This window comes from Scaptodrosophila lebanonensis, unplaced genomic scaffold, assembly GCF_003285725.1.
Source record: "Scaptodrosophila lebanonensis strain 11010-0011.00,11010-0021.00 unplaced genomic scaffold, SlebRS2 tig00000303-arrow-arrow-pilon, whole genome shotgun sequence".
Classification (NCBI taxonomy): Eukaryota; Metazoa; Arthropoda; class Insecta; order Diptera; family Drosophilidae; genus Scaptodrosophila; species Scaptodrosophila lebanonensis.
Window position 1 is genome coordinate 78691 of NW_022060641.1, and position 22640 is coordinate 101330.

The 22640-nt window shown below is 35.3% G+C and overlaps 1 protein-coding gene across 2 annotated transcripts in view; it reads right to left on the bottom strand.

The window, feature by feature from the left end:
• The window catches only part of LOC115630078 (thyroid transcription factor 1), a 66877-nt gene extending 46148 nt beyond the window's left edge, over nt 1-20729 (bottom strand). The window contains exons 1-3 of one of the 2 annotated variants that reach the window (XM_030526702.1): nt 20599-20729; nt 13550-13587; nt 1853-2064 (exon numbers count right to left, since the gene is read on the bottom strand). In XM_030526702.1, coding sequence (XP_030382562.1) covers nt 1853-2009 — 157 coding nt within the window. In that variant the 5' untranslated portion in view covers nt 2010-2064; nt 13550-13587; nt 20599-20729. Of the gene's footprint in view, nt 1-1852; nt 2065-13124; nt 13588-20598 lie in introns of both variants that reach the window. The other variant, XM_030526701.1, reaches the window with a different exon arrangement.
• Nucleotides 20730-22640: the final 1911 nt, after the last annotated feature.

Here is a 22640-nt window from a genome sequence, read left to right on the forward strand (position 1 = left end):
AACCTAATATACTCTTGTACATTTTATGTACAGAGTATTAAAACAAGAAAGGAATGCTAAAGTCGAGCAAGCTCAACTCTTAAATACCCTGTACCTCCCACCAAAAAGGAAAAAAATGAAAAAATTTTTTTAATAATTAAAAAAAAATAATATTAATTTAATTATTTAATTAAATTAAAGACATGTTCATGTACAGTTTCAACAGCATACATTTACATCAGAGATGTACACGCAGACATCTCTGCTTGTGTATATGCGTGTATGTATGCAGCACAAAGTTGAACCCAATCAGCAACAACAAAAACAGCTGCGGGCAGCGCTGCCGGCAGCGCTACAAGCAGAGCGTGGGCAGCGATGTTATTTATGGCTATAACTTCCTTCAACATTGAGCTATCATGATGAAACTTGGCATACGGACACATAATCCCAAGTTGGATGTAATTACCAAAATTGAATTCGAAATTCCAAGAACTACGGGAGTTACGCAAATCACTAATAGCGGGGGAGTGGGGGTATATCGGAATAAAAAAACAAACTTCACCTGCCTAGGTCTTGGGGGAACCTGGATACCAAGTTTGGTAATTCTAGCTCTTGTACCTTCTGAGATCCTTGCGCTCATACAGACGGACGGACATGGCTATATCGACTCGGCTTGTCACCCTGATCAAGAATATATATACTTTGTGGGGTCTGCCACGCCTCCTTCTGCCTGTTACATACATTCGCACAAAACTAGTATACCCTTTCACCCTTTGGGTACAGGGTATAAAAATTATTTAAAAAAATTTAATTTATTAATTAAATTAAATATAAAATATTCCATGCATGCATACATACATTTACATTTACTATACATCAGAATCGTGTCTATTCGTGTTGGTGTACTTGTACATATGTATGTATGTATGTGTGCATTGGACCTGGTTATATGGCTATAACTTTCTTTCTAATAACCCTATCATAATGAAACTATGATAGACCGATTTAACAAGAAGTTATAGCCATAAATATATTTGCTGCTGCAGCGCTGCTCAAGCGCTGCCCGCGACTGTTGTTGATGCTGGTGCTTTGGTTGACTGCACACATGTTTACACAGACACGAATAGATGCGCATAGGCATTCATACACTCACACAGACGCAATTGCTATGTAAATGTGCAATTATACTCCATTTACGTAAGTTCGAATACCGGGAAAGGTAAAATCGATCAAAATTTGTTTTTTTTTTTAAGTTTCTTAATTTTTTTTATTTTCTATAATTATTGTAAACATATGTACAGAGTATTTCAAAGTCGGGACACCCGACTTTAGCTTTTTTACTTGTTTTTATTTTCGATAATTATTGTAAACATATGTACAGAGTATTTCATAGTCGGGACATCCGACTTTAGCTTTTATACTTGTTAGTTATTATTTATTTGACATTGCCGCATCTCATTATTTGTTAGTACTTTGTTCACTTATTTTAGAACTATTTTGACAAATAATGACAATAGACGAATGGACTTAGACATGTCCATCTGTCTTGATGAACGCCTGGATTTCGGAAACGGTTGAGTGCATATTAACCAAACTTGGTATATAGACGCCTCATAGGACTACAAGAGTTTTTTTTTACACTCTGTACATGAAATGTACAAGAGTACATATATATATATGTTAGTTATTATTTATTTGACATTGCCGCATCTCATAGTAATGGACATGTGTCTGTTGTACTGTATGTATAATGTACTGTAATTCCTCTTAACTGAACTGAAAGAAATGTTAATTAAAATGTTTCTAAATTCTATACAACTATAGCACTAAGGTTTGTAGATTCATAACTGATTAAATGCTTTGATTTACTTACTTGCGAATCTTGGATCATTGGCCGTTGACCCATACCATGACGCTGAGCTTCTCATATCGGTATAGTGTCCAGCCAACGACAAATTATCTGTTGGGCCACAATAGCTTTGTACTCCAGGACTGTGATATAACGAACCCATGGCATATGGATTTGCCATAGTTGAAGTACTGAGGGTGCCTGGCGAATTGATACTGCTGCCACTTGAGTTAGATCTAAGAAGAATAAATCGAAAGTATAACTACTTGTACAATCGAAAATTGTCATGTTAAATTTAACCCCAGAAGAAACACGAAAAATTGTTATACTCTGTACATGCAATGTACAAGAGTTTTATTTCCTCCCCCAAGTTATAGCCATATATGTATATATGACCAAGCAGTACCCGCAGCTGCTGTTGTTGTTAATGCTTTGCACAGGCACACACATACACGCATAATTATTCTACACATATGTACAGAGTATTTCAAAGTCGGGACAAAGTCGACTTTAGCTTTTTTACTTGAAATACTCTCTACATAAAATGTACAAGAGTATATTAGGTTTGCGGGAGCTGAAAATGTAACAGGCAGAAGGAGGCGTGGCAGACCCCACAAAGTGTATATATTCTTGATCAGCATGACGAGACGAGTCGATCTAGCCCTGTCTGTCTGTCTGTCCGTCTGTCCGTATGAACACCTGGATCTCAGAGACTATAAGAGCTAGAGACACCAAATTTTGTTATATGTGTACGCTGTGCAAGTTTGTTTTATTTTTTGATTTTCCCCCCACTTCCCCCCTATGGGGGTTTTCCCGATTTTCCATTCGTATAATCGCCTATATCTAAGAGACTATAAAATCTACGGACACCAAATTTTAGTCACAGATGCCTTATGAGAATACGCAGAAAATGTATATTTTGGAATTTCCCTCCCTCCCCCTCTCCCCCGCAAATCCCGTTTTCTCTAACTCCCGTAATTCTTGGAATTTCCAACTAAAATTTTGTAAATACCCCCAGTTAGTAATTATGTGTCCGTTTCCGCCAAGTTTCACTATGATAGACCGATTTAACAATAAGTTATAGCCATAAATATATTTGCTGCAGCAGCGCTGCTCAAGCGCTGCCCGCGGTTGTTGCTGATGTTGCTGTTTGGTTGACTGCTAACATGTTTACTCAGACACGAATATACGAGCATATACATACATACACTCACATAGACGCAATTGCTTTGTATATGTGCAATTATACACCCTTTACGTGAGTTCGAATACCAATAGAGGTAAAATCGATCAAATTTTTTTTTGTTTATTCTCTTACTTTTTTAATTTCTATAATTATTCTTAACATATGTACAGAGTATTTCAAAGTCGAGACACCCGACTTTAGCTTTTTTACTAGTTTAATCTAGGTTTGTGCAAAGTATGTAATGGGCAGAAGGAGGCATCTCCGACCCCAGCAACTATAAACATACGTGTATATTCTTAATCACAATCAATAGACGAATGGACTTAGACATGTCCATCTGTCTTGATGAACGCCTGGATTTCGGAAACGGTTGAGTGCATATTAACCAAACTTGGTATATAGACGCCTCAAAGGACTACAAGAGTTTTTTTTACACTCTGTACATGAAATGTACAAGAGTATATTAGGTTTGCGGGAGCTGAAAATGTAACAGGCAGAAGGAGGCGTGGCAGACCCCACAAAGTATATATATTCTTGATCAGCATGACGAGACGAGTCGATCTAGCCCTGTCTGTCTGTCCATATGAACACCTGGATCTCAGAGACTATAAGAGGTAGAGGCACCAAACCTTGCACAAAGATGCGCTATGTGTGTACGCTATGCAATTTTGTTTTATTTTTTTGATTTTCCCCCTGCTTCCCCCCTATGGGGGTTTTCCTGATTTCCCATTCGTATACACTCACATAGACACAATTGCTATGAAAATGTGCAATTATACACCCTTTACGTGAGTTAAAATACCAAGAGAGGTAAAATCGATCATATTTTCTTTTTAATTCTCTTAATTTTTTAATTTCTATAATTATTCTAAGCATATGTACAGAGTATTTCAAAGTCGGGACCCTCGACATACATATAATTTGATCGTAACAAAGGCAGCTGCCTTCTGCAAAAAATATACCAGAAAAGCGACAATTTACGGCGTGTTTATAAGCACGTCAATTACTGAATTGTAGCTGACCCCTCGCCTCTCCCCCCCTTTACCGAAAAGCTGGCTAGGCCGTTACGTGCATAAATTCAACCCCACATCCGCTCATCAGTAACTTAAAAACCCTCCACTCGATCATGTTCAAATGGCAATTAGGGTCTAGGCCGCAACTTCATTTGTATTGACTTTTTGCAACTACATGTAAGCATTAGCCGAAAACGTCCATTGTCGAAGGGATTATGCATTTTGCCACCATAACACTTTTGCTACGTCGCATCCCTCTCTCCGTAGTCCATGTGTAAGATGTCAATATTACCGATTCTTGAATGGATAATTTGGATGAAATTATTCAAATTTGATGGTATCGATATTATAAGACTGGCCTTTACTACTTCAAAGAGAGCCAACAATATTGTGTGCAAAAGAAATTGATCATCTGCTACCTAATGGCATGAGAATAATAATAAGTAATAAGAAGTAATATAATCAGAGCTAGCGAAACGTGTTTTTGCATTTTCATTAAAAGTCATACCTTTATAAAAAAAACATGATATATGCTTATAGCTAGTATATACATACGTGTACATATATTCAAATTGTGACTAGCATGTGTATATATTTATAATTTACTACCAGGTCTTGCCCGTCTTTGCTGGGCTAAGTAAAATGTGCTTATAATTATAAGTTTATTTACTATATGATTTTCTTCTTTCGACGCTCTCTAAAGTTTTTTAAAGAGTTCATTTCCCAAATAGCAAATATAGTACAATAAGTACTATGTATGGTTATACGTACATATGTACATACATATGTACATATCTTCGTTACACACCGGGCGGAATGCCAGCCCTGACTTAACTGTGTGCTTCCTCAGCACGTTGTACGCACGGTCGAGTTATCCCCGAAAAGTCCGACGCGGGACATTTATTTTTGATGTATAAATCGGGACGTCTCGCCAAAATTGGAGCGTTCGGCAACGCTGATATGTACATACATTTAAATTTTTCATGCAGGCGTTATCCGCCTATATACATACATACATACTATACATACATATATAAGTATGCATTAAATTTTTTAATTCAATACTAATTTGTGTCTTCAATTCCAAATATGATTGTTGTGAATGTAAAAGTTGTGTTTCTGCTTTTGTTAATCGCATGAATACACTCACAAAATAGGCTTAACGGTAAATGACTCTAAGATTAGTTCAGAATACATTTGTAGCGTTGTTAGCTAACACTAAAACGGTAAGTCGCTGTAAATATGCGATCAGCTTAGATGCTAGAGATTGGCATGTGCGGGTGCTCTATGTGCTAGAGCATCAAAACTATCCATAGTTGAATCCGTCGATACAATCAGTAATTCCATCGAAGTTTGAATGCAATTAACAGAAAATTTAAATAATAACATGTTATAATTTATTGAGATCAATTAGAACAAATCATATACAAACATACATATGTACATCTGCCCGCAACGCGGTTTCTGCTTTACTATCGCTTACGCAGTCGTTGCCTAGCGACGGTAACTGTAAACTTTTGGCATTTTGCCTTTGAAATTAACAGGCGTAAATGATTAAAACGAAAGAAGAAGCGCGAGCCAATGACTTGCAGTTGTTGTTGTTTTTCGTTTTAAAAATTTGACTTAAAACCATAGAACATTATTTATTGCAATCAAACACTTGTTGCAAGATTGTCCAATGTATACATACATACATATGTACTTGTATGTACATATGCATGCATGTTTCTCTTTACTTTTTCAACAGTACGTAGAGAGCCGCATACATAGACACGAACTGTTGCTTGCTCTGTGTGTGAGTGTGTGTATATGATGTTCCCAACTATTTGATATTTGCGTTCTTTGTAATTTGTTGTTGCTGCATAAAGTTACTAATGAAAACCCTAATGTGAAATGTACTAAACAAAGAAAAAATTACTTTTAAAACGTAAATAATTTTTTATTAATTAACATTTCTTGCTCTGTCAGTGCAAGACGAATGAACATACATACATACATAGATGTGTACATATGTGTACAACGAAAAGGTGAATAAATATTAAAACCCCAATAATTCAAGCTCCACCACAAATTTCGAAAATCCGAGTGTGCAGTTTTGTTTGTATTTGTTGATTGGTGGAAAACTGAAGAATTTTCAAACAAACTTTGGAGCTCGTTTTCCCCCCTTTGGAGCTCGAAATTTCCAAAATCCCTTCTTAGTGCGCACCTACACTATAATAGGATACTTGACCCCAAATTTGAGCTTTCTAGCTCTTACCGTTTGGGCTGTGGGTTGTTGACGCGGTTTCCTCTTGTGCCCCAACATTTTTTTTACAGGAAAACTCACACATTTCAGGCCCCAAGAAAAAACCAAGTATGCAGTTTTTCTTGGAATTTTTAGTGAAGTATACAAACTAAGTTTGAAGTTCATCAGATGTAAATTGTAGATTTTTCATACAAACTTTGGAGCTCGAATTTTCCAAAATCCCTTCTATCGCCAGCCTACATACTTGAGTCAAAATTTCAGCTTCCTAGCTTTTACCGTTTGGGCTGTGCGTTGATCACCAATCAGTCAGTCAGGACAAACTGTTTTATATATATAGATACTTGTTGTGTTCTCGTCAGTGAGCCGAATAGTTTAATACAATAAATTTTTTTAAATTCTATGGAGTATATTGAACCAAATATATCAGAACACAAGAGAATTTTTTAAATACCTAAAAATAGTATCTTATATCAAACTTTTAACACACACACTAAAAAGCATGTAAAAAAGCTAAAGTCGGGTGTCCCGACTTTGAAATACTCTGTACATATGTTTACAATAATTATAGAAAATAAAAAAAATGAAAAAAAAACAAGTAAAAAAGCTAAAGTCGGGTGTCCCAACTTTGAAATACTCTGTACATATGTTTAGAATAAATATAGAAATTAAAAAAAGTAAGAGAATAAAAACAAGAGAGAACGCTACAGTCGAGCAAGCCCGACAGTGTAATACCCTGTACCCAGGTAAACTGCCGTCACTGAGTTATATGAGCCCATAGCAGTAGCAAAAAGAGGAAGAAGAAGAGCGAACTTGTTGCTGCAGTTTGGGGGGGTTGTACTGGCGAGAATTTGTTTCGCTAATAACTTTTCTTAGAATTGACCGAATTGAATAAAATTTTAAACAACAGTAGATAATTATATATAAATTATGTGTGCAAAGTTTGGTTTAGGTAGCATTTGAAATGTGGACGCTATTGACGAAATTCTGTAGCGGGGGAAGGAGGGGAAAATTAAAAAATAAAAATAAACTCGTTCTTTCTAGGAGAATCTGGATGCCAAGTTTGGTTATTCTAGCTTTTATAGTTTCTGAGATCCTTGCGTTCATCCAGACGGACAGACGGACGGACAGACGGACGGACAGACGGACAGACGGACGGACAGACGGACGGACAGACGGACGGACATGTCTAGATCGATTTCTCTGATCATGCTGATTCGGAATATATATACTTTATGGGGTCGGAGATGCTTTCTTCTTCATGTTACATACTTTTCACAGACCTAATATACCCTTTTTACCCTACGGGTACAGGGTATAAAAATTTTTGGATCGATTTCACCTCTTTTGGTATTTGGACTCACGTAAAGGGTGTATAATTGCACATATACAAAAAATTGCGTCAATGTGAGTGTATGTATGTTTATGCGCGTCTATTCGTGTCTGTGTAAGCATGTTCTCAGTCAACCAAAGCACCACCATCAACAACAGGCGCGGGCACCGCTGCAGCAGCAAATATATTTATGGCTATAACTTCTTGTTAAATCGGTCTATCATAGTGAAACTTGGCATACGTACACATAATAACTAACCGGGGGTATTTCCAAAATTTTAGTTCGAAATTCTAAGAATTACGGGAGTGAGAGAAAATCGCGATTTGCATGGGAGAGGGGGGAGGGAGGGAAATTCCAAAATACACATTTTCTGCGTATTCACATAAGGCATCTGGGACTAAAATTTGATGTCCATACGTCTTATTGTCTCCGAGATATAGGCGATTATACGAATTGAAAATCGTGAAAACCCCCATAGGAAATCAAAAAAATAAAACAATCTTGCACAGCGTACACATATAACGCATCTTTGTGTAATGTTTGGTGTCTCTACCTAGTTTGGTGTCTCTACCTATAGTCTCTGAGATCCAGGTGTTCATACGGACAGACAGACAGGGCTAGATTTTGAGGCAGATGCAGTATCTCCAAATAGAAAATTTTTGCCACGTTGGCTTGAAATGTACACACCGTGGTTGGCATATTCTAAAAAAGTTAAAGGTGCTCCATGCTTGTACTGCGTACTTATCTATATATATAAAACAGTTTGTCCTGACTGACTGACTGATTGGTGATCAACGCACAGCCCAAACGGTAAAGGCTAGGAAGCTGAAATTTGGACTCAAGTATCCTTTCACAGTCTAGGTCCCCACTAAGAAGGGCTTTTGGAAAACTCGAGCTCCAAAGGGGGGAAAACAGGCTCCAACGTTTGTATGAAAAATCTACAGTTTTCATCTGATTAACTTTAAACTTAGTTTGTATACTCTCAGAACAATTCCAAGAAAAACTGTATACTTGGTTTTTTGATATTTTTTTTTTGGGGCACAAAAGCAAACCGCGTCAACAGCCCACAGCCCAAACGGTAAAAGCTAGGATGCTGAAATTTGGGCTCAAGTATCCTATCATGGTGTAGATGCGCACTAAGAAGGGATTTTGGAAAATTCGAGCTCCAAAGGGGGGAAAAGTAGCTCCAAAGTTTGTTTGAAAAATCCGCATTTTTCAACCGATCGACTTAAAACTTAGTTTCTAAAATCAATTAAAGAATACAAACAAAACTGCATAGTCGGATTTTCGGTTGGAGCTTGAATTATTGGGGTTTTAATATTTATTCACTATTTCAAATGAAAAGTTTGTGTTATAAATTTAGTCCGATCGATTTAAAATTTGGGTAATGTAATCTACGTAACTAAATCTACAACATTGCATTCAAGGATTTTCAAAATATGCATTTTACAAAAGCAGGCAGAACAAACAATACAAAATATCAAACAGTTGGGGACAACTAAGTATACATACACACACATACAAACAGCTGTTCGTGTAGTTGCGTGCAAACGATTGAAATAGCCAAAGCAAAATGTGAGACACTAATGTGTGAATGTCCATAGATACATATGTATGTGCACATCTATGTATGTACATATGTATCTACATATGTATGTATGTACATTCGTCTTGCACTGACAGAGCAAGAAATGTTAATTAATTGAAAATTATATAACATTTTTAAAAGTAATTTTTTCTTTGTTTAGTGCATTTGGCATTAGTGTTTTCATTAATAACTTTATGCAGCAACAACAAATATCAAATAGTTGGGGACATCACATACACACTCACACACACAACAAGCAACAGTTCGTGTCTATGTGTGCGGTTCTCTACGTACGGTTGAAAAAGTAAAGAGAAACATACATATGTATGTATGTATGTATGCCTGTGTATGAATATAGCATGTATGTACATTCGTATTAATGTATACATTGGGCAATCGAACACAGTTGTTTGATTGTAAAAAAAAATAATGCTCTAAAAACAACAACAACTGCAAGTCATTAGCTCGCTCTTCTTCTTTCGTTTTGACCATTTAATGTTAATTACAAAGGCAAAACGCCAAAATGTTACAGTTACCGTCGCTAGGCAACGACTGCGTAAGCGATAGTAAAGCAGAAACCGAATAACGGAGCTACGCATATTCTGCTTCGCATTGCGGGCAGATGTATTAATGTATGTATATGATTTGTTCTTATTGATCTCAATAAATAATTCGATTTCATTATTTAAATATTCTGCTTATTGCATTCAAACTTCGATATTTTGATGGTATCGGTGCCAGTGCTTTTTGATCGTGGCTCATCGCTGCACGGCATTGACACGAGTGCCGTGTTTCATATTCCGAGTTTGTGCGTGGCCGTATTGACTCAATATGACACGAAAAGACTCAATTGTGAATTTAAATTTGGACTCAAGTATCGTTTCATAGTATCCATCATAGTGTAGGAGCACACTAAGAAAGGCTTTTGGAAAATTCTAGCTCCAAAGGGGGGTAAACGAGCTTTAAAAAATATTAGTTATAGTGGTCATGTTCGTTTAACGAAATAGTTTGTCAAGAACAAAAATGTAACGGACTACTGAACAATTTTTTGTCAAGAACAGAAAATGTTCATTTAAATACCTTAAATGCCTTCCTACTGGTAACTTATAAGGTGAAAACATATGGGTAGGTTATGCACACACAAAATAAATACAATTGGAAACATATTGAGCCGGGTTAAGACGGGCAATACCTGCTAGTAAATTATAAAGGGGTTCTGGGATCTTTCGTAAGAAAACCATTCACCCGGTATAATCATATGCATGAAATGTGCAAAAGTCATCCATTGACCCAATGCTATATTGGAGCGGCAATGGAGGCAAATGCATTCCTAAATGATACACCAGTGGACATAATATTACCAAATGATAATATTACACATAAGCAAAATTTGGTGTCTCTGTCTCTTATAGTCTCTGAGATCCAGGTGCTCATACGGACGGACAGACGACTCGTCTCGTCATACTGATCAAGAATATATATACTTTGTGGGGTCTGCCACGCCTCCTTCTGCCTGTTACATTTTTCAGCTCCCGCAAACCTAATATACTTCTGTACATTTCATGTACAGAGTATAAAAATAGAAAATATTTTACATATTGCAGATAAAATTGCAAGCCAAATTGGTGCAGATGTAACTATACCAAAAATACTTGCACGACAGAACCAAAGACAAAATCATCCTTCGTCAACACCCTCAGAATATTGGAAAAGGTGAATTTATATGCCGTATGTTGACTCGCTTTGCACAGCTTTAAAAAATAGATTCTGTGAAGAAAAAAATCCTGCGTTCTCTTTACTTTTGCTCCATCCTGAAAATATGCTTAAGCCTAATGTTGAACAGTTTAAATCAGCGGTGGGCACGAAATTTTAGTTTGGGAGTCCTACAACAAAAACTACCGTTTGGGTTATGAGAATATTTCCTCTTCACTTAAAGCAATTCGTAATAAATCTGATAAATTCATGTCACTTAATTTATTCTTATAAACATTTTTAATATATTTAATGTTTGAAAATGCAGCTTCGCACACATAAGTGCTGGCAAAAAAATACCGCGTCTCAATCTCGGAAATATTAATTTCATTAGCCATTGTTCAGTTTTAAATCAAATATAAGTAAGATTATAAGTAAATAACTTGACGAAAATCATAAAAGTTTTACTGAAACACTATAATTTATAATTTGTCAATACACTTTGAATGTCAGTGCATAAGTGACCGTCAGCGGGTATTGCAAATCGATCATCAGTACACACACTGTGTGTATTTTGTTATTGCATCGATCTACTTGTGCGTCTGGCTGGCGACAACACTGCGTGTATTTTGTTATTGTAAGTTTGCTCGAGATCGGTGCTTTGCTTTGGTATTAAAACCGCTTTGAGTATTGCTATGTCCCTGCCTTGTACGACAGCAACAATTGAAAGATCTTTCAGTACTTTAAGAAGAGTAAAGACATGGCTACACTCAACCATGGGAGAGTCTCGATTGAACGGTATGTAATACATTTTGTATTATTTCTTTATCACATTTTAAACATTTTTTTTAACCACCAGGCCTATGTCTGTTAGGCGTACACCGGAAATGGGTAGTCCAAAATCAGGATACATTTATTCAAAACGTGTTAAACCGGTTTGCGACTGATAAAAGGCGAATACTATTTTAAATTTGTAGTTAAATATAATAAGTAAATATTATAGTAAAATGTAGAACTTGAAGTTCTCCAATTTGTATCTGAGTTTACCGTTTCTATTATCTTTAAGAAAAAATACTCATTATTTTATTATATTATTTTGAATTTAGTTGTTCCCTATTTTTAATGTCTTTTGCTCTACTGAAAATAATTTGACATTATATTCGGTCAAAAAAAAATTAGAATTTAAGCGACTCAACCGCTAGAATCAACCTGACGCACTTTAATAACAAAGACTGAATATTGTTTTGAATGTTTATATTTGATTTAAAATATTAAAACAATAAATTGAATATAAAAATTCATTTGTACAAGTATAATGCAATTTTGTTTTTTGTGAGAATACTACAATTCTATAGCCCCCTTAGCTATATCTTTTTGTAGAGCTGTAAATTATCTTTTAGTTTATTTGTCGATACCGTGTTAAATACTTTCCTTAATAAGTTTTTCACAATCGAGGATACTATCGGTTCAGCCGATTCCCCAAGTCCAGGTATTCATAAATTGAATATAAAAATTCATTTGTATTATGCAATTTTGTTTTTCGTGAGAATACTACAATTCTATAGCCCCCTTAGCTATAACTTTTTGTAGAGCTGTAAATTATCTTTTAGTTTATTTGTCGATAACATGTTAAATACTTTCCTTAATAAGTTTCCACATACCAATCGCGGATACTATCGGTTCGGCCGTTTCCCCAAGTTCAGGTATTCATTAATATAGAGGGGCGGACACTTCAATATGTGTATTTTGATTCGTTTCATCACAATGATTAAGAATATACATATAGTATATAATCTACGTATACAAATTTATGCTATATAAAAAATTGCCTTTAACACCTTCTGATAGCACAATTTTTAAAAATCGAGTAATATTTATTTATCTACTGCAAAACAAATAGTCCGATAATCATTGTATTGTAGTGGGAATTACTTGTTGTATTACAGTTTAAAAATGTTTTCCGATCACACCGACGGATTTGACTCGACTTTCAAACTAACTAAATGTCACAACAATCCTATTGAAAGAAATAATAAAATAATTACCTACTGGAAGAAATCAAGCTAGAAGAAAAATTTAATAACTTTTTTGTGTTGGTTGCCATTTTCAATCATACAGTGAGTTCAATTTAAAAGCAGTATGGGGTACAAATTCGGTAACCGATTTAAAGGTACTTTAAATAATACATTTCACAAAAATGAACCACTTCCGAAAGTAATAAACAATTTTTGAGTTTCTTACCGAAATGGTGATGGCGGATTTCCGTTTAATTCCAGTTTGCGATATGATTCCTCTATTGGACTTAAAATATCTGTCACACTAAATGGCGTTGAGTGATTGTTATTAAACAGAGAGTTCTGGTGTTGGCTATGCAAGCTTTGGAGATGATGGATATTAGACAAATTATGATGATGATGTGCAACCGCAACAGCGGTTGCAGCGTGAACCGTGTTTTGTGTAGACGTCTCGTTTGAGTTTAGTTTTATTAATGGTTCCAATTGATGATTCTGAGAAATTGAAGTTATATCTTTTGAAGGTAAGCTCATAACCAAATTTTCTCCATTTAATTCAGTAATTAAACTGGTTTCTCCTTGACTGTGGCGCTCACCAAAACTTCTTCGATCGTTGGCTGAAATATTTATTAAAGTTGTGCCTGACATACGAACCGATTTATGTTATGGCTTGCCCAGTTCAGAGTTAATTCCTACAACGAAAAAGCATAGAAGAGCATTGAAACAAAATGACCTAAAATTAAAATATAAACAAGTAAAAAAGCTAAGCATGTTTGCAGTCAACCAAAGCACCAGTATCAACAACAGCTGCGGGCAGCGGTTGGGCAGCGCTTGAGCAGCAAATATATTTATGGCTTTAACTTCTTGTTAAATCGGTCTATTATAGTGAAACTTGGCATACGGACACATAATAACTAACTGGAGGTATTTGCAATTTGAGTTCGATATTCCAAGAATTGTGGGGAAGAGGGGGGAGGGAAATACACATTTTCTACGTATTCACATAAGGGATCTTGGACTAAAATTTGGTGTCCCTAGGTCTTATAGTCTCAGAGATATAGGCGATTATACGAATGGAGAATCGGGAAAACCCCCATAGGGGGAAGTGGGGTACTTTGTGGAGTCTGCCACGCCTCCTTCTGCCTGTTACATTTTTCAGCTCCCGCAAACTTAATATACTCTTGTACATTTCATGTACAGAGTATAAAAATGTAGGGGCGCAAAATGGCCCAAATGGTAAGAGCTAAAAAGCTGAAATTTGGGCTGAAGGAGGAAAATGAGTTTGTTTGTTTCAGTTTTTCACCGATGAACTTCAAATTTGATTTTTATAATCTATAAAAGAATACAAAGAATACAAGCTGCAAACTCGATTTTTATACCCTGTACCCGTAGGGTAAAAAGGGTATATTAGGTTTGTGCAAAGTATGTAACATACAGAAGGAAGCATCTCCGACCCCATAAAGTATATATATTCTTGATCAGCATGACGAGAAAAATCGATCTAGACATGTCCGTCCGTCTGTCTGTCCGTCTGTCCGTCTGGATGAACGCGAGGATCTCAGAAACTATAAAAGCTAGAATAACCAAAGTTGGCATCCAGATTCTCCTGGGTCCGAGTAAGGACGAGTTTATTTTATTTTTTTTAATTTCCCCCCCCCCTTCCCCCGCTACAGAATTTCGTCAATAGCGTCCACATTTCAAATGCTACCTAAACCAAACTTTGCACACATAATTTATATATAATTGTCTACTGTTGTTCAAAATTTTATTCAATTCGGTCGATTCTCGCCAGTACAACCTCCCCAAACTGCAGCAACAAGTTCGCTCTTCTTCTTCCTCTTTTTGCTGCTGCTATGGGCGCATATAACTCAGTGACGGAAGTTTACCTGGGTACAGGGTATTACACTGTCGGGCTTGCTCGACTGTAGCGTTCTCTCTTGTTTTAAATTTGTCTTGGGCTTTTAAAATATTTTCAATATTTTTCAAATAGAAAGTTAGAGTTATTAATGTTGTCCGATCGATTTCAAATTTGGTATCCGTAATCAACATAACTATATCTACAAATTGGCATTCAACGTTTTTCAAAATATAACAAGAGAGAACGCTACAGTCGAGTAAGCCCGACAGTAAAATAGCCTGTACTCTCCACAAAAAAGGAAAATTAAAAAAATATAATTAAAAAAAATTAAATTATTTTAAAAAATTGAATAAATAAATTAAGTTTAAGTAAAAAAAAAATTATTTAATACATACATAGAAGACATGTCTATGTTCAAACATCATCGCACATCACGTGCCTATGCGTGTTTATATGCGTGTATCTATGCAGCACAAAGTTGAACCAAAGCAGCAACAACAACAACATCTGCAGGCAGAGCTGCAAGCAGAGCATGGGCAGCGATTTTATTTATGGCTATAACTTTCTTCAGAATTGACCTATTATGATAAAACATACGGACACACAATCACTAACTAGATGTGACTATTAAACTTGAGTTCGAAATGGCAAGAATTACAGGAGATATGGAAAATCACTAATAGCGGGGGAGTGGAGGGTGCATCGGAAAAATTAACAAACTCGATCTGCCTAGTGCTTAGGGGAACCTTTGGTTATTCTTACTGAGATCCTTGCGTTAATACGGACGGACAGACAGATAGACGGAAAGGGCTATATCGACTCGTCTTGTCATACTGATTAATAATTATTAATGATATATATATACTTTGTTGGGTCTGCCACACCTCTTTCTGTATGTTATATACATTCGCACAAAACTAATACTTGTATAACCTTTTACCCTTTGGGCTATAAAAATATAATTAAGGATTCATGTTTGATATTGCCCTTATCATATCCAGTAGCTAAACTAATGCTAAACTAAACTAATAAATATAAGTGTGATTTAGAAAAATAATAATACACAAACACACATTAGTTGAAAAACAAGTGACATCTGTGTCTTATATGGGCGGTAGGAATGGGCGTGGTCGGATCAGTCCAAAACTTAACACAGTTCTTATAAATGTAATTACAAGTATCAGTACCATTTTAATTTCAAGTCTCTAACTTCATGTTTCGAATTTAATTAATTTAATTAAATTTAATTAAAGTCTGTCTGACCCCATGTGCTGCACATTACATTACTAGATATAAATATTTTGTAATACCCTGTACCCAAAGGGTATATTAGTTTTGTGCGAGTGTACATGGAACACACAGAAGGAGGAGCCATGTCCGTCTGTATGAACGCAAGGATCTCAGAAAGTATAAGAGCTAGAATAACCAAACTTGGTATACATATTCTCCTGACGAGTTTGTTAATTTTTCCCAGTGCACCCCCACTCCCCCCCCCCCCCCCCCTATTACCGATTTTCTATAACTCCCGTAATTCTTGGAATTTTGAACTAAAATTTGGTAGTCACATGTGTGATTAGTGATTATATATCAGTATACCAAGTTTTATAATGATAGTATGATTAGAAAGAAAGTTATAGCCATATAACCAGGCCCAATGCACACATACATACATATGTACAAGTACACAAACATGCATAGACACGATTGTGATGTAAATGTATGCATGGAATATTTTGTATTTAATTTTGTTAATTAATTAAATTAATTTAATTAAATTTACTAATTAAATTTAATTTATTTATTTTTTTGAGGGGTGGCACAGGGTATTTAAGAGTTGAGCCTGCTTGACTTTAGCATTCCTTTCTTGTTTTTCTTACAACAATAACATTAATTTAGTTCAATGCTTTGTTTAACTGATGAGAAAAGTGAATTAATTAGAAGTGAAAGGGTCACTAAGTATAAAGCAAATATTTCTGTAGAATACCTTAGAAAATAATAGAACATACCTATACAATCAATTTATTACAAATTAACAAAGAGAAGAAGAATTATACCTTCAAAAATAAGCTCAGATCGGGAAAACCACGCAAAACAAAGCTTAGAGAAGGCCGCATAATATTGAGAAAACTTAAGGAAAACGTGATGAATACAGCAAAAGCAATGTCGAGTGAGCTCAAGAAGCACCATAAAATATCAATAAGTAGAAAAACTATCCAAATACGGCTAAGGGATTTTTTGCATATATGTATAGCTCGTCCAATTCCTTTAATTCCAACAAAAAATAATCTAAAAAGGTTAATATTCGCCAAATTCCAATAAACAAGTCGCAATCGTTTCGGGAACAAGTATTATGGACAATGAAAGCTCTTTTGAATATCATGGATCGAAGGAAAAGATTTATTGCACGTTGCCAAAGAATATTTGCCAAGAAATTAGGCCCAGGGGCGAATGGGCATTACATGGTGGAGGATTGGTTATGTTCTTGGGGTGCATGTGCTTCAATGGCTTGGGCGATTTGATACCAAATGATGTAACAATGAATAAGGACAAATATTTCCGTCAATGATAAGAAAGGAGGGTTTAATTTTTAATAATATTTTTGTTATTTTTTACCAATATTAACTTTTTCCCTCATTTAGTTAACCAACATTGAAATGTCAAAATACTTTTGTCCACCAACAGTTATGCAAGATGGACTTTAGTTTCGAAACTGTAATATGAAAAAAAAATTTTTGAATTTAAGAAGTTTAATATATTCTTTATAAATTAAAAAGTCATTAAAATTTGTGAACTCAATAAATCATAAAAAATCTCCATAACAATCTTATTTTTCTAATGTCAAAATACTTTTGTCCATCACTTTTGTCCACCACTTTTGTACAACAGCTGCGGGCACTACTTGGTCATACATACATATATGGCTATAACTTCCTGTTAAATCGGCCTATCATGATGACATTTAGCATACAGTCTCATAATCACTAGTGGGTGAAAAATAAAAAAATAAAACAAACTTGCACAGCGTACAGATATAAGGCATATTTGTGCAAAATTTTGTGTCTCTAGCTCTTATAGTCTCTGAGATCCAGGTGTTCATACGGACAGGCAGGCAGACAGACAGTCAGGGCTCGATCGACTCGTATAGTCATGCTGATCAAGAATATCCATTCATAAATTCGCCTATATCTCGGAGACTATAAGATCTAGGAACACAAAATTTTAGTCCAATATGCCTTATGTGAATACGCAGAAAATGTGTATTTTGGAATTTGCCTACCTCCTCCCTCTCCCATGCAACTCGTAACTTCTGTAATTCTTGGAATTTCGAACTCAAATTGCAAATATCCCCAGTTCGTTAATATACGTCCCTATGCCAAGTTTCACTATGATAGACCGATTTAACAAGAAGTTATAGCCATAAATATATTTTCTGCCCAAGCGCTGCTCGCAGCTGATGTTGATGTTGCTGTTTGGTTGACTGCAAACATGTTTATACAGACACGAATAGATGCGCATATGCATTCATACACTCACAAAGGAGCAATTGTTTTGTATATGTGCAATTATACACCCTTTACGTGAGTTCGAATACCGAGAGAGGTAAAATAGATCCAAATTTTTTTTTTTTAATTTTCTTAATTTTTTTTATTTTCTATAATTATTGTAAACATATGTACAGAATATTTCAAAGTCGGGACACCCGAATTTAGCTTTTTTACTTGTTTTATTTTAATCCTTCGCGAATCGCGATCGTTTTATGCAATATGTTTGACTGAATTCTCATTTGTTCATTTAATTTAGGCTGCGCACACTACAGCTTTTCTCTTTAAAATGTTCTCATAAATATCATCGCCATAAAAATATGTATTTATTATTCGGTCTTTTCACTTATTTATCACATTTAATGTATCCAAGATGATTCGAATTCCATGAAATCTTACTGACTTCTAATGGATATACAACCATAAATGGATATAGCAATAAATGTAATCTCTGCCCTTGCTCTGCCTGCAGTTGCTGTTTGGATTAGCTCTGCATTGCACAAAAAAGCATAAATTAAAACCCTACGCAAATGAAAACAACGAAAAAAGATTATTATAGGTTTGTATTTTTTTACATTTTATTTTATTTTTTAATTTAAAATTAAGAATTTAGCAATATCTTCCGTACTATCTTACTACCATAACAACCTAACAAAACAAGATAATCTCTATGATGTTTTCTATTTTTATAAAACTGAAAAATAAACAGATTAATAATTTATTATCTATACCGCAATTCAAACTAACTGCTGTAAAACTTTTCCGTTTATCGCTACAATTCATTATTACCACAATAGTCGACAAATACACAAGTGTGTTAATAACAAGAGAGAACGCTACAGTCGAGCAAGCCCGACAGTGTAATACCCTGTACCCAGGTAAACTTTCGTCACTGAGTTATATGCGCCCATAGCAGCAGCAAAAAGAGGAAGAAGAAGAGCGAACTTGTTGCTGCAGTTTGGGGAGGTTGTACTGGCGAGAATTTGTTTCGCTAATAACTTTTCTTAGAATTGACCGAATTGAATAAAATTGTACCCGTAGGGTAAACAGTAGACAATTATATATAAATTATGTGTGCAAAGTTTGGTTTAGGTAGCATTTGAAATGTGGACGCTATTGACGAAATTCTGTAGCGTGGGAAGGGGGGGAAAATTCAAAAAAATAAAATAAACTCGTCCTTTCTCGGACCTAGGAGAATCTGGATGCCAACTTTGGTTATTCTAGCTTTTATAGTTTCTGAGATCCTCGCGTTCATCCAGACGGACGGACGGACGGACAGACGGACGGACATGCCTAGATCGATTTCTCTCGTCATGCTGATTCAGAATATATATACTTTATGGGGTCGGAGATGCTTCCTTCTGCATGTTACATACTTTGCACAAACCTAATATACCCTTTTTACCCTACGGGTACAGGGTATAAAAATGTATTGCATTGTATTATTTAGTTGTTTCAATTTTCTTTCATTAAATATACTCGTAACTATTGTAGTTGTGATATATCTGACTGTGAATTAGAACAATGTTGAACAAGCATTAGAAATAAATGCCTTATATGGAAGAACGTGCCATTCGAATTTGTGCCTGAAATGTACACTAGAAAGTCTAAGCTCCAAATTTATGCAACAGGACGAAGGAGGTCACCAAACTTCGTACGCCGACCATATCTATTAGAAATTATATACATATGTCCTTATTATGTATTTGATAAAGATGGTCTAGGGGCCATCGGTATAAAAATCACTCTATGTCAAGTGCTACAAAGCATTTGGTCCAGTTTTAATTTCTCTTTGATGGTTTGTTTTGCAGAATTACCAGAATACTAATTTATGTTTGAGCCACCCAGATATTCAAAATATATTAAAGGAATTTTCAATATACCGCTATGCCGCGTAAGAGTGAAAGAACATTTCATTTTGCACCCTCAAAGGAAATCTTCAGCAAACAGATACGCGATTTTTACTGGCAATTCATGAATGTAGTTAAGTAACTTTACCTACTCCAAAGGTATCAACTTATTATTAACCAGCCGCAAAAACAAGCACGAGTTATATATGTTTAATGAATTATTCAACAATATCACTGTTTGATAAAAACATATTTCATTTCTTAAAACATGATTCCCTTTCTCATTTTTCTTCCAATATTATATTGTGATAATATTTGTATGTATTACGATAACACTTTAAAAAAATCTAAATTAGGATATTAGCCATAAAATTGAATCTAAATGGAAGCATGTATTTACATACATATGTAATATTTACTAAGTCATGAAGATATTAATCGATAAACACATACATGATACAAGGAATATTCGGGACTCCAAATGTTGCACCGTTGCTTAAAAAGCGACGTTATTGATTAAGCTCGTGTTATGTACTTGTATACGAGTATTTGTTAAACAAGAAACATTTCATAGAATATTAAATATTAAGCTAAACAGCCCGTGTTTATAATGCACCTGAATTTTATTTCTTGAAAACAATATATGTATGTAAATTTAAGCACATATAAACCCACGTCAGTGAATTTATTATGAATATCCACTCGACACGATTCCGTCAAATGAAATAAGAGGTCTGAACAGTACTGACGAGTACTCCTCAGATAGCTTCTGGATAGCCCTCGAATAAGTTTTTCCTATTAACGATGACTCTGTACTGTGTTTGGTACCGGCATACATACTTTGCTGAACAAAACAAACATGAAAATATTGCTTTTTCGTTTTACTTAAATCGACCAATAACAGCATAGAGAACGGTGCGGCTTGTAATATGTGGCAGCAGTTGTTGAAGCGCGGTTTTGGTTCACGCAATAGTAAATGCCCACAAAAATAGACTGTCGTCTCACTCATACTAGTTGTACGAGTCATTTTCATATTTGTTTAAAAGAGATGGGGCGAGGATGAAAGTATGTAAGACACCAACCCTCCCAAAGGAGACTGGCCAATAGCGCGTAGTATCGACATCAACCCCTCATGCGTCTTTAACTTTAGCTTAGGAATGTGGAATGCATACTTAAATTGTTGAATTTGCTCTCGCTGTCGCTCACAACAATAGGAATGCTTGCTAAGCCTGTATTTTCACACAACGCAACAATGCGTATGCTCCTTAAGTACCAACTCCAAATCACTTTAAATGTTTTGACGTGGTCTGGGTGGATTTAAATTGCACCATGTATGTAATAATTTGCAAGGTTTTAGATTAATTTATCAAAAATATCATGTGATATACAATTTTATAAAAATATTCTATGGTATATTTAAAATTTATTAATTTAACAAAACTTATATATGGAACTAATCTTTTTATACCCTGTACCCAAAGGGTACAAGGGTATATTAGTTTTGTGCGAGTGCACATGGAACACACAGAAGGAGGCTTGGTAGACCCCACAAAGTATATATATTCTTGATCAGCATGACAAGCCGAATCGATATAGCCATGTCCGTCTGTCTGTCCGTCTGTATGAACGCAAGGATCTCCGAAAGTATAAGAGCTAGAATAACCAAACTTGGTATACAGATTCTCCTGAGCCCGAGAAAGGACAAGTTTGTTAATTTTTTCTGATCCACCCCCCCACTTCCCCCCTATTAACGATTTTCTATAACTCCCGTAATTCTTGGAATTTTGAACTAACATTTGGTAGTCATTAAGTTAGTGATTATATATCCGTATACCAAGTTTCATTATGATAGAATGATTGGAAAAAAAGTTATAGCCATATAACCAGGCCCAATGCACACATACATACATATGTACAAGTACACAAACACGCATAAGGCACGATTCTGATGTAAATGTAAATGTATGTATGCATGCATGGAATATTTTATATTTAATTTAGTTAATTAATTAAATTAATTTAATTTCTTTTTTGTGGGGTGGTACAGGGTATTTAAGAGTTGAGCCTGCTCGACTTTAGCATTCCTTTCTTGTTTGTGCCTCTCTTCTGGAATATATTTTAAGAGCTGCCTACATATGGAGCTGTAGCTATGTCGTGGGTCTACGATAATCAAATATTTAAGTCTTTTTATACCCTGTACCCGTAGGGTAAAAAGGGTACAAAGTATATACATATACATATACTTAATCAGCATGACGAAACAAATCGATCTACACATGTCCGTCCGTCTGCCCATCTGGATGAACGCAAGGATTTCTAAAACAATAAAAGCTGGCATAACCAAAGCTGGTATCCAGATTCTCCTAGGTTCGAGAAAGGAAGTTTCTTCTTTTTTTTTTTTTAATTTTGTTATAATGGTAATTGAAATACATACATATAATATGGTTGGTGCTTTAGTTGATTTTTCTTTGTGCCCTATAATGAGTAGGTGTTGG